This window comes from Rhagoletis zephyria, unplaced genomic scaffold (genome assembly GCF_001687245.7).
Source record: "Rhagoletis zephyria isolate East Lansing unplaced genomic scaffold, Rhagoletis_zephyria_1.1 Rzeph_scaffold_01446, whole genome shotgun sequence".
Classification (NCBI taxonomy): domain Eukaryota; kingdom Metazoa; phylum Arthropoda; class Insecta; order Diptera; family Tephritidae; genus Rhagoletis; species Rhagoletis zephyria.
Window position 1 is genome coordinate 90,437 of NW_016158530.1, and position 13,718 is coordinate 104,154.

Consider the following 13,718-nt stretch of genomic DNA (forward strand, 5'->3'; position numbering starts at 1 on the left):
TGTTTAAAAAACTGTCGCTTACGTTATTTTGGCGGTTAGGGCTCGATATAACCTTAAGCAAAAGCAGATACTTATGTGTATGTATAGATAGATAAGTAACGTAAGTTTCACTTCTACAGTGTGGCCCAGGCGCACTTACTTTTTTTTTGTATTGTTCGGTATAATACCAGAATGATATCGCATAAAACTGGAGGGTTGCCACCTATTTGAAAATTTTTAAACCCAAATATATTGATAAAATAAATAAATTATTATAATATGGGTATCAATTTAAAGAGGTTTAAGAAGGATAGCTGCTGGAAGTATTTTTGACGGGGGCTGCCACCTATTTGCGAATTTTAGCTCAGTTAAGTTGATTAAGTAAATGAAATATTGCAATGTGGGTATCCAATTAAAGAGTGTTAAGAAGGCTTACAGCCGAAAATATGTATCATTAGGGTTGCCACCTGTTTCAAAGTTTAACTAAATTACACTGATGAAATAAATGAAATATTACAATATTGGTATCAACTTGAGGAGGGTTAAGAAAGATAACTGCTAGAAATATTTTTGAGGAGTGCTGCCACCTATTTGAAAATTTTAACTCAGTAAAGTAAATGAAATATTGCAAGGTATAAAACTAAAGAGTTTAAAGAAGGCTCACAGGCGAAAATATTTTAAAGGTGGATTGCCACCTGTTAAAAAATTTAGCGCAATTTAATTGATAAACTAAATGATATATTACAATATAGATATTCAATTAAAGAGGTTTAAGAAGGATAACTGCTGGAAATATTTTTGAGGTGGGTTGCCACCTTTTTGTAAATTTTAACTCAGTCAAATTGATAAAATAAATGAAATGAATGTGGGTATTAAACTTTAGAGTTTTAAGAAAGCTTACAGCCGAAAATATTTTTGAGGAGGGTTGCAACCTATTTGAACATTTTAACTCAGTTAAATTGATAAAATAAATGAAATATTGCAATGTGGGTATTAAACTTTAGAGTTTTAAGAAAGCTTACAGCCGAAAATATTTTTGAGGAGGGTTGCAACCTATTTGAACATTTTAACTCAGTTAAATTGATAAAATAAATGAAATATTGCAATTTGGGTATTAAACTTTACAGCTTTAAGAAAGCTTACAGCGTAATATATTTTTGAGGAGGGTTGTTACCAGTTGAAAATTTAACTAAATTTAATCGATAAAATAAATGACATATTACAATATAGGAATCAAATTAAACAGGTCTAAAAAACATGATTGCTGGAAATATTTTTGAGGGGGGTTGCAACCTATTTTAAAATTGTAACTCAGTTAAATTGATAAAATAAATGAAATATTGCAATTTGGGTATTAAACTTTACAGCTTTAAGAAAGCTTACAGCCGAATATATTTTTGAGGAGGGTTGTTACCTGTTGAAAATTTAACTAGATTTAATCGATAAAATAAATGACATATTACAATATAGGAATCAAATTAAACAGGTCTAAAAAACATGATTGCTGGAAATATTTTTGAGGGGGGTTGCAACCTATTTTAAAATTGTAACTCAGTTAAATTGATTAAATAAACGAAATATTGCAATGTGGGTATCAAACTTTATAGTTTTAAGAAGACTTACAACCGAAAATATGTTTGAGGAGGTTTGTTACTTGTTTGAAAATTTAACTCAATTAAATTGATAAAATAAATGAAATGTTACAATATGGGTACCAAACAAAAGGTATTTCAGAAATCTTGATTTGCGAATATTCTAAATAGGATTGTGTCAGCTGCTTCAACAAGTCAAATTTCACTTTTTCATTGTTTGTGATGCGACCAAGTGTCCATTGTTGGGGTGCCAAATTGTCATCATGAATCATAACAAGCTGACCAGGAACGATGTTTTCTTGCTTCTCAAGCCACTTCGACCGCACTTGTAATGTATGAAGGTAATCCCGACGCCACAAGTCCCATAATCGCTGCTTTAAGTAAGTGATAGTTAGACGCGACTCCTTTATGACGTTGAGTTGTGGCTCCGGCAGTGTTTTCAACGAAGTCCCTATAAGCAAATGTGCTGGAGTAAGCGCCTCACCATCATTTGGGTCGTCAGTCAAAGGCGTAAGAGGTCGCGAGTTCAATATGGCCCCTACCTCAATCACTACTGTCTGAAGTTCTTCGAATGTTAAGTTAGACTGTGAGATGTTTTTTTACCAGCAGAGTCTTCATTGATTTTATAGCAGCTTCCCACAATCCCCCAAAGTGAGGAGCTCGCGGTGGGATAAATCGAAATTCAAACCCATGAACGCTGCCGAACTGCTCCAAATCAGATACTGATTACTGGTTGAAGAACTGACGCTTGAATTCATTCAGCTGCGCCTGTGCGCCCACAAAATTCGTGGCGTTGTCACAGTAGATACGATACGGTATGCCACGTCTGCCAATAAAACGCTTCAAAGAGAGAACAAAGTTATTAGTTGATAAATCTGATATTAATTCCGCATGTACTGCTTTCGATGAAAAGCAAACAAATACTGCTAGATAGGTTTTGTAAGGTGCCTTTCCACGAATGCGGTACGAAGTATAAAATGGGCCGCATAGGTCAACACCTACTACCAAAAAGGGGCGCTGAGCAAGCAGACGATCGGCTGGAAGAGATCCCATTATTTGTTGGACTAACTTTGGTTTGTAGTGATAACAATGCGCACAAGAGTTGACTACCTTTCGTACTAACTCACGCGCATTGATTACCCAAATTTGCAATCGCATAATTCCGATTAACACCTTTGGGCCTGCATGCTTGTTCTTTAGGTGCAGGTGCTCCACAAATTTGCGCGTAAATTGATGTTGCTTTGGCAATAACGCAGGAAACTTCGCATTGTATTCAATGGGTGCTTGATTGAGTCTTCCTCCAACTCGAAAACTAATTTAGTTGAAACTTGCAAAGGGGTCTCGACCAAAAATGGTGAGAGCTTCTGTAGTTCAGGTTTTAGTGTCTTCCCTGCCTTGAGCATCTTTATTTCATGTGCATAATGTGAGTGCTGAATGGATGAAACAATGTATAAAAATGTCTGCTGAAGTTCATCTGGTGATACGAATAAGAAATTCTGTGGACATTTGTTAGGGGCTATTTTGTTGAACGGTCGTAGAACGAATGCCATCACCCTTAATATACGCCGGTATGATGAATAATTTGTAATGACATTTTCAACGATGTTTTTATCTGTGACACCGACGGTACACTTGAGTGTAATTGGTTTCCGCTGTTCCAACTCCAGTTTACTGAACGAGGTCTTTGTCGCTTCCTCTGGCCATGATTCGGTATTTCTGGAGAGAAATGCTGGTCCTTTAAACCACATAGTGTTTAAAAGTTCACGTGCCATGCAACCGCGTGATACAATGTCTGCCGGATTTTGCTTCGTAGGTACATATCTCCAATTTATGCCTACTGAATTCATCTGCAGCTCCGAAACTCGATTGGCCACGAAACAATTTAGTGTTGACCAATGCATTTTGATCTACTGCAAAACGATATTTGAATCCGTCCAAAAATTAATATCATTAATATATTGAACTAATTTAGTTTTTATTTTGCTCCAAGTTGAACACAATAAGACGGCTGCGCACAACTCCAAACGTGGTAGTGAAATTGCCCTTATTGGGGCAACCTTTGACTTTGATATTAACAAAGACGTGACGACCTGGCCGTTTATATTTGCGCGAAGATATATGCAACAGCCGTATGCACGTTGAGATGCATCTGCAAAGCCATGTACATCACATTTATAAGTCAATGCTGACTGTACATACCTGGGCACTTCAATGGAATTTAGATGTTGCAAGTCTGCCTCGATTTGCTTCCAGTGGTTACTCAACTCATTGGGTAGTGTCTCGTCCCATCCAAGGCGACGTATCCAAAGTTCTTGTACTAAGATTTTACAGCGAACTATCACTGGACTTACCAAACCTAATACGTCGTACAAACGTGCCACAGTTGAAACGACAGACCGCTTCGTTGGATATTCTTTCACTGGCAGGTCATATTTAAAACAAAAAACATCAGCTTTTGGCTTCCATGCCATACCGAGAGCCTTGGTCACATCCATATCTTCGAGCCTTATTTCGAACTCTCCAGAGTCTGTTCGCCACTCGCGATGACTAGATTTCCATTTAGCTAGCTGTAGGCCTGCTTCTGCTAAGAGCTTGGTTGTTTCAACGGCCTTTATGTGTAGATAGCTTATGTTATCTGCGCCCGTTAGGAGATCATATCCGTTTTTAAAGTTGCACAGCCGACTGGAAATTTTTCTTCGTGAAGATCTGCAATCAAGTGAAGACTTCTGATGGCCAAGAATGGAGCACATGCCATGCCGTATGTTACCGTGTTCAACTGAAAAAGACTTAGAGGATCATTTACAGATGTTCTCCAATAAATTAATTGATAGCTACGATCTTGCGGTTCTACGACAAATTGCCGATACATTTTGCAAATGTCAGCGGTAACTCCGTAACGATGCAATCGAAATGCTAATAGTGTTAAGATAAGATTTTGCTGAATTGTGGGCCCAATCATAACCAGGTCATTGAGTGAGCAATGTGCTGTGGTTTGAGCTGACGCATCGAATACCACACGCAACTTAGTTGTCGAACTCTCTGGTCGTACTACACAGTGGTGTGGTATTACGTAATGTGGAGAAGTCAATTCCAATCCGTTACAAGGGCTCATATGCCCAAGATCCAAATTCTTGCAAGAATGCTGAGTACATTTCCTTTAATGCAGCATCACGTTCAAGGCGACGTTCGAGTTGCAGGAAACGGCGTTTAGCAATGTCGATGGACTCTCCAAGTAAATTTGGAGACTGCTCAAATGGCAAAGAGACTACAATGCGACCATTTGCGAGCACCTTAGCGTGCCCCTTGAAATGATTCTCACATTCTTGTTCCTCTGGAGTATATATGGAATGTTTCACCTGGTCGTTTGCGAAATCTTCAAGTTCCCAGAATTTTTTCAGTATTGTGTCAAGTCCATTACGCGTAGCGACATTGCACGTGTATAAATTCGATCTAGACTTGCTGTCCAATTTTCCCCCAACAATCCAGCCCAATGTGGTATTGATTAGTCGCGGTGAGTATTCACTTAATGTTTGGTTGTTACCGATGAATATTTCAAAGAAGACTTGCGAGCCTAGCAACAAATCGATTTTTTGTGGTTTGTAGAAGAGCGGATCAGCCAGTATAATGCCTTCTGGAAGATTCCAGTTGGTAGTGTCCAAACAATGTTCTGGCTGCTGAAGCGAAATTCGGTTTGTGACGGCAAGATCTGAAGTGAATTCATAGCTAGACACTCGAGATTTAATAACTGTTTTGACTGAAAACCGCAAGTTGGTTAGAACATCTGCAATACCAGGAATTTCTTGATTATTTCGCTGAAACCCAAGTTGAAGTCGTTTAGCCAGCTCTTCAGTAATGAAGTTAATTTCAGAGGACGAGTCTAGAAGAGCCCGCGCTGTTTGAAAACTGCCATACTTGTCTTTGATTAAGACAAGAGCTGTAGGAATAAGTGCACGCCGAGTACTTTGTGATACTAACGATAGAACAGGTGGTTGCGACGCAATTGTTTCACTCATATGAGCTCCATTGTTATCTGCCGAGATATGACGATGCAACGCGGTATGGTGTGAATTTTGGCATACACGGCGTTTTGATTTGGAAGGACATTTTGAAATCATGTGTCCTTTACGAAGACAGTTGAGGCAAAGATTCAGTTGTTTGGTCAACTTATACCTGTCCCCTACTGGAAGCGACAGGAACTGAGGACAACTTGCTAAATGATGATCAGTTGACTGGCATTTTAAACAATTCGATGGTGATTTGCTTTGTGCAGTCACGAATGAGCTTGATGCTTGCTTATGATGTGCGCCTTTGCTCCTTTCATATTGCGGTTTCATGTTGCTTTCGAGAATTTGGCAATGCCGACTTAAAGTGTCGTAACAGAATTCCCAAGTTGGTAATTTTTCGAAGCTTTGCTTCCTGTCATAAGTAAGTTTTGACTCTCCATCTATCTTTGATAAAACTAATTGAATAATTATCGCGATCATAACGTCTGCCTCGGAGCCCAAAGACAACAACGAACCTCGGAGAGCAGAAACTGTGTCTAGAATTGTGCGGAGACTTGATGGATCCGGCTTTGGCATGGTTTGAATAATGAACAAGCTAGTTATGTGTTCTAAAAATATTAATACCCGTTTGTCGTAGCGCTCCTCAAGTTGTTTGAGTGCCTTTGTGTAGTTTTCCTCTGACACTTGGAACGGTGCGACGACGTTCAATGCGTTGCCTGACAAAGAACTCAATAAATAGTTAAATTTGTCGATGACTGGTATAGATTTATCCTCATGAACCAGGTTTCGAAACGATGTAATGAAGCGATTATATTCACCGTATTTGCCATCAAACTTAGGCAGCTTTAATGACGGTAGACGACTTTGGTGCAAGATATTGGAGCAATTTGTCACATTAACTACACCGGAGTCATCAGGCTAATCTTTTCTGCCCTTGCCTATACGCCTTGATATCATTGCCTTTGCAGCGACGAATAAGTCTTCAATTTCGGCTCGATGCTCGTCATCTGGATCGATTTTTTCAATCTTCGTTTGCAATTGGCAAATTTGTTGAAAATATGCCTCCAAAATTTCCGCTCGACATTCAACGACTGCAAGATCACCCGGCTTATCTTGTTCGATTTTGGCGGCGATGCTTTTAAAATTTCTTTCCATTGTGGCGCGTTGTTGGCGTAACCCGGATAACTGCTCCTCCTGACTTTCTGCTTTTGCCTTGCTCATTATTAAATGTAGCTAGCGGTGACTCGAAATGATGCTATATTGAGTGCCGTAATTATAGTTTGAACACCATAGTTCAACGTGTAACGAAAAAAATGCACTACAACGATTTAAAGAATTCAGGACTTAGCCATTTGCCAGGTATAAGCCCTGTCACGGTCGCCACTGTTTGAACTCAAATTAATGAGCCTCGTAGAAGAAAAACTCGACTGCTAATTTTCACTGATTTATTTCGACTAACCACTTGTACATTGTGCTAGAAACTTATAAAGCAAAACTCTTATTGGAAAGAACCAGTTATCGTAACATCGAATGATGTTGAGAGAACAATTGATAATAACAATTTACAGTATTTGTGTTGTTATGCTAAGGAATGCGTTGATATGTATAACCCTATATATATGAATGTATGTAAATATGTATATAACTAAGTTAAGATGTGCGTAACTATGTGCGTACCCACTTGCTGTAGCAAAGACATTTGCATGTACGTACATATGTAAATAAGATAAAGAAAAACAACATCGGCCGATATGTTTCATGTATGCACCTATGCATGCAGCGCAGGCACAGTGGTACAAGACTGTAACTACTTTGTAGAAATATACACAAATTCATCTGCTCCAACAAGAATTATGCAATATGTAAAATAAACTAAAAATATTGAAATTAAATGAAGTATTATAACTTGTTCGAAACGGAAAGTGATTGGGAAAGCTTTACTAGAGATTTTTTGTTTAATGTTTCTACTTATCCAAATCCGGACAGTTTGAAAAAAGAGAATTTACGATATCTTATCAAACGAAGTGATAAGTTGGTATACAAATTACGCAATGGAAAAAAAATAATAAAAAGTTACGGATATAAATGAAGAAATGATAAAAAGCGTAACGAAAACATAAAAATATCCCGTGAAATGAAATAATGAAGACTTAAAATTGAAGCGAAGAGCTTTCATCGAGTAAAACTTCAATTAAAAAAGTGTGTGTACGCTTTGCTCTTCACTATACGCTCTCCCAATATATGTAATACTTCTATATTGGCAGTACGTTAAAAGTACATCCGCAGATATATAATGATAGAACGAGAAAACCAAACAACCAATGTACTTAGAATGAGCGGTGCAGTAATCGTCAATATTTTAGAAAATTAAATTTTAATTAAAGCCAAAAAAAATTGTGTTTAACTTTTGAAAAAAAAAGTAAGGAAAAAGGAATCGTGTTGCACGCGTCAGTTATACTATTTATTTAAAAATGAACCGTATCAGGGAAAACGGGCAGACGCTACATGCTGGCTAAGGTTCTGGAAAGGAAGGCACGGATCCTCTCATCCTATCTTTTAAGAGTGGTTATGGTAATCGCCTCAAGTGTAACTTATATATCTCTTGCGGCTTATTCAAATCCGCCGGTTACCACAAAGCTCGCCCCAATCACGTTCAGGAAAAAATATTTGGTTATTTTATTTTTCTATTTTTTTAATATTTGTAATTTAAACCGCTCCTGGAGTGACTTGACAGTGGTTTGTTTGTAATAGTTCACAAATATACATTTATACTAACACAAGCAAACATTTATTTGATAGGCTGTCTCCCTTTGATTGCGGAATAAAAACACATAGTGAAGATACGTTACTATCAATATAGAAGTATTAGATATATGGCTATCCCATTGAAACATATGCGTTTGAAATCGACGCTTTGCTCGATGCTCTTCGCTCGCCGCTCCACTATGTTTTTGGCCTAAGTATATTGCGAGTAAAGAAATTTTGAATAACATCAGATAATATTATTATGATTATGATTACTATTACTATTGTGAACTCCTGGCGTGTAATTTCTGGTGTATACCAATGACATCGATATCATCGGTAACAAAAACGTCGAAGTCTGTCCTGCCTTTTCCAAGTTGGGTAAAGAAGCAAAGCGATTGGGTTTGGTGATCAACGAAGACAAGACGAAGTATCTCCTGTCATCAAACAAAGAGTCAGAGCAGTCCCGCCTTGACACCCACATTACTGTTGCCAGTTGTAATATCGAGAAAGTAGAGAATGTCGTTTACTTGGGAACCAGCATTAACACCGATAATAATGTCAGTATGGAAATCCAATGCAGAATCACTCTAGCCAACAAATGCAAATTTGGACTGAATAGGCAATTCGGGAGTAAAGTTCTCTCTCGACGTACAAAAACCACACTCTATAAGTCACTCATCATGCCCATGCTGGTATATGGCGCAGAAGCTTAGACAATGACAACATTCGATGAGACGGCTCTTGAAGTATTGGAGAGAAAGATCTTAGGGAAGATTTACAGGCCTCTGCGCGTTGGCGACGGGAGTACCGCAGACGATGGAACGATGAGTTGTATGAGCTTTACAACGAAATGGACATAGTGTATCGAATGAAAATACAGCGGCTCCGCTGGCTTGGCCACGTCGTTCGAATGGGAAGCGACGTTCCAGTTCTGAAAGTATTAAACTCGCAATCCGCTGGTGGTAGCAGAGGAAGAGGGAGAGACCAAGTGGATAAGAACTTGGCTTCACGGGGCATTTCCCATTGTCGTCAGTTGGCACAGAGAGAAACGACTGGCGTTCTTTGTCGACCTCGGCCAAAATGGCTTAGGCGTTTACAGCGCCAAATAAGATTGATTATTTATGGCAACGGTTCGTTCAAACAATTACATAACCTTAGCTATCGCTTCGCCTGGAATTGCTACCAGGTGGAAACATTGCTAATTCAGCTCTTAAGCTGCCATTGAACATATAAATCATCGAAACTCCTACTTGCAATATTTCCAGAACATCCGGTATGGAAAAAGTAGTACAAAAATTTAAACTAATTATTTGAGATCAGTGCACGATGGCACATAAAAAATTGCTTGAGGTCCTTGATCCATTGTCGCGGGATTTGCATGGAAACGTCCAACCATTCGGGAATGTATTGATATTGCCCTCAGGAGATTTTACGCAAACATTGTCTGTAATTTCTTGATTAACACTAGATAAATGCTTACCTGAAATAGTCAACATTGTGGCTAGACGAACATACATATATACACTGCAGCCGAGGGATTTTCGCGACAAGTACTGGACATTGGGAACGGAAAGCTGCCAGCTAACGAGAGATTAAGACGAATTGTATTGCCTGATAATTTTTGTAACTAAGGAACATCAAAAGGAGAACTGATGGAAAGAATGTTTCTTAATTAAGAAAATTAATTACAGGCTCAGTGAACGAGCTATTCTTGCTGCGAAGAATAAGGATGTCTATCAACTAAATAAGAGTGGTATTGACAACAGTCGTTGCTTGAGCTGGTCTGCTCTTTTACCAGACTGCCAGGCCACTTGCTCACTTTGGTGAACACCACTAATGTTATTCAATCCGGCATTCAAAGTGACAACTGTTTAGCTGAGGGAGAGCGGGAGACCAGGACTCAAATCGTAACATCCGTTCACCGATCGAAAACCATACGAAAGAAAATTACGTGATACGTCAGGCAGTATAAGCTGAATGAGACAAAGACTACGTTCACGTACGTCATAATCTGAAAAATTTGTTTTTACGTGACGAGTAATACGATATCGTATGTGACGATTCGAGCCCAGGTTTAGAGTTGTGGTCGAGTTAGAGTAGATGAGGAGGTAGGGATTACCTTTGCGAGTGTTTGTGTATCGAGCTCAATGAGTCCGTATGGTTTATAGGTGCACATGAAGTCAGCCACGCACTTCATATACCTGATATGCGAGAGAGAAAGAGAGAGAGAGAGAGATATGCGGGTAGGCTGATGAAGCGGTAGCGCAAGATGTGACCGTTTCACCGTGTATTCATTGTGGGACTCCATTGGAGGAGTCATGCTCTAGCTGCCTTAGGCTGCTGGGCAATGAGCTGGGATTTATCCAGGGATGCATTCGTGCAGAGCCCCAGTGTGGTTTGTAAGCAGTAGCTTAATACCATGCCAAAACTTACTCCGGGAGTGGAGTGTGGGTGATGCTCAAAGCACCGTGTGATAGCCAAACTGGGTTAGCGCTGACCATAGCTGAAAATGCCAGCGACTTATCACTTCACTAAGTTCAGCGAAGAGATATTTGAGAATTGCATAAAAAATGCATACCCCATTAAACACGAGCGAAGTGCCTTTAAAAACAAGTGCGTTTGTGTGTTCGCTGTTCTTTGTTTAAGCGGGAAATGCATAAGTCGCTTAAACAATAACATATGCGTCGATAAACACCGTTGTGGAAGAAGACGAATCAGTTAATTATGCAACGGAATTTTTGAACTCGATTATCTTCCAGGGATGACCCCACATACTGAATTGAAAATAGGTGTACCAATTATCACGTTGCGGAATATTAATCAGCTAAAACTCCTAAACAGTACGCGACTCGCAGTTAAGAAATTGGTGAAGAACGTAGTGTAAGTAAAGATTTTCACGTGGCCTTTCAAAGGTGGAGAAATCCCATGATTCCGAGCGATACACCATTTCAATTTTAAACATTGCAGTTCCGAATTCGATTGACATTGGGAATCACAATCACTATTGCTCAAGGTTATCCTTTGGAAAAGTGTGGTTTAGAGTGAGATGCGGATTGGTTCTTAGATGTTGCGTGTTCCCGTGTCGGCAAGCCAGATATCCTTGATATCAATGCAGAGAATGGAAACACGACGAATATTGTGTGCACACAAGTACTTATTACAAAATCAAACTCATATGAAACGTATGCTTTGTTTCGTTAATAATTTATCATCCATGTAACAGGAATATGCCACAGCAAAGCGTGGCAGGGTATAGCTAGTCTATTTATAATATTAATAATGTCTTATGATAAGGAGAGCCCATCTGAAGTATGTTGAGTTATGGTTGCAACAATGCACTTTCAACATGGGCTGGCAGTACTTTAAGACTATCAGAATTGGCAGGCAACCTTGAATTCATTTTATATGCACTGTAAATAAAATTGTATCAAAATTTCAAGTCATCTGAAATATGCTGACTTATAGGTGCAACAATGCACTTTTAACATGGGCTGGCAGTACTCTAAGACCATCAGAATTGACAGGCAACGTTGAATTCATTTTATATATATTGTAAATAAAATTCTATCTAAATTTCAAGTCATCTGAAGTATGTTAACTTATAGGTGCAGCAATGCACTTTCAACATGGGCTGGCAGTACTCTAAGACCATCAGAATAGGCAGGCAACGTTGAGTTCATTTTATATACACTGTATGTTGAGTATAGTTCAACATTCACAAAATATAGATCAGATTTTTAGAAACTAACTTTTTCCAGTAAATTGTTGTTCAGCTTTACTATCAATAAATTATTAATTGTGTCACTGCTTAGTTGTTGTTGTTGTAGCAGCATACAAATTCCCCAAAGACTTTTTGGGGAGTGTTGCTGGAGTGACAGTCCTTGGCCAGATATAAATCTGGGTCGTTCCGGTTACGTAGACCCGACTGTCGTGGGAACGCTTAGTCTTGAGCGCTGGTTTGTTATAATTGTGGATAGCGCGCTGAATGCTCTTTCTACGGAAACTTGACTCGATGGAACTGCTAAAATGACTTCAGACAGCTTAAATAAGTCTCTTTCTTTAGTATACAGATTTTTCCAATGGTCGAGTACATTTGTTGCGAGTGACATTCTTTGTCCGTATGCTAAATTGTCAAGCTTTTGGCGAATATTGGCACTATTTTGAGTTGTCAATCGGCTGCTGGTCATATTATTTAGCTCTTCTTCTAAGATGTTGTAGGGATCATTTCCCGAAACATGTATGTATATCCTCTTGAGGGTCAATTCCTTCGTTACTTGAAGTTCCATCTCCATTTAATTGACTAAGCGTTGCATTTGTTCTTAACATGTGTACCTATAAAAAAATTTTATTTATCTTGCAATGTTAAGATATTAGATTATTTACAATATAATATACCACTGCACTTTTCCTTTGGTCATCATTAATATAGGTGAATCCAGAAAGTTGAATCTTGGGTCGAAGTATATACCAGAAAGGAATACAATATTGTCGAGTAATTTTTCTTTCCTTCTTCTCATACACTCCAACAACTTTATTGCAAACGGATTTTCACCATATATGTAATACTTCTATATTGGCAGTAAGCTAACTTCTCAATGTGTAAGCATTCCGAAATCAAAGCGAGACAGTCAAGTACCGGTTTTGTCAATGTATTGTGTACTTGAGTGCCTTTTTTGTATATGTGTTGTGTACATGTTTATTTATAAACGTATGTGTTCTTATTCTTTCGTACGTGTTCATTGATATATCTGTACTGTAGTGTTTTCGGACAGTACTAGCTCTTACTGCCAATATAGGAGTATTACATATATGATTTTCACCCATTTTTTTTTTTAATTTGGCTTCACATAGAAACCAGTCTCTGTAAAAATCGCCGATAATGTATTGTTCAGCTTGAAGTTGTTTGGTACATTGCGCCATTGGTGTAAATGCATCGACAAAGTATTCTATGAAGTTCCAATCAATTTCACAGTCACTAGAAAATCCCATATCGTTTCCATTAATATGCTGTTTAAAATTCAAAAGGGATTCTATCATTTCAAATATTGAGTTCCATCGACTTATTTTATTAACTAGCTATACCCTGCCACGCTTTGCTGTGGCATATTCCTGTTACATGGATGATAAATTATTAACGAAACAAAGCATACGTTTCATATGAGTTTGATTTTGTAATAAGTACTTGTGTGCACACAATATTCGTCGTGTTTCCATTCTCTGCATTGATATCAAGGATATCTGGTTTGCCGCACGGGAACACACAACATCTAAGAACCAATCCGCATCTCACTCCAAACCACACTTTTCCAAAGGATAACCTTGAGCAATAGTGATTGTGATTCCCAATGTCAATCGAATTCGGAACTGCAATCTTTAAAATTGAAATGGTGTATCG

At 38.5% G+C, this 13,718-nt stretch overlaps 1 protein-coding gene across 1 annotated transcript; it reads right to left on the bottom strand.

Moving 5' to 3' along the window:
- Positions 1–4,669: 4,669 nt before the first annotated feature.
- On the bottom strand, positions 4,670–5,584 carry LOC108364036 (uncharacterized). The gene has a single exon (XM_017617587.1). It carries the CDS (start codon positions 5,582–5,584, stop codon positions 4,670–4,672), a length of 915 nt encoding a protein of 304 aa, XP_017473076.1.
- Positions 5,585–13,718: the final 8,134 nt, after the last annotated feature.

Bases quoted from the DNA above. Each gene is read 5' to 3' on its own strand.
- LOC108364036 (XM_017617587.1), bottom strand. From the start codon at position 5,584: ATGAGTGAAACAATTGCGTCGCAACCACCTGTTCTATCGTTAGTATCA.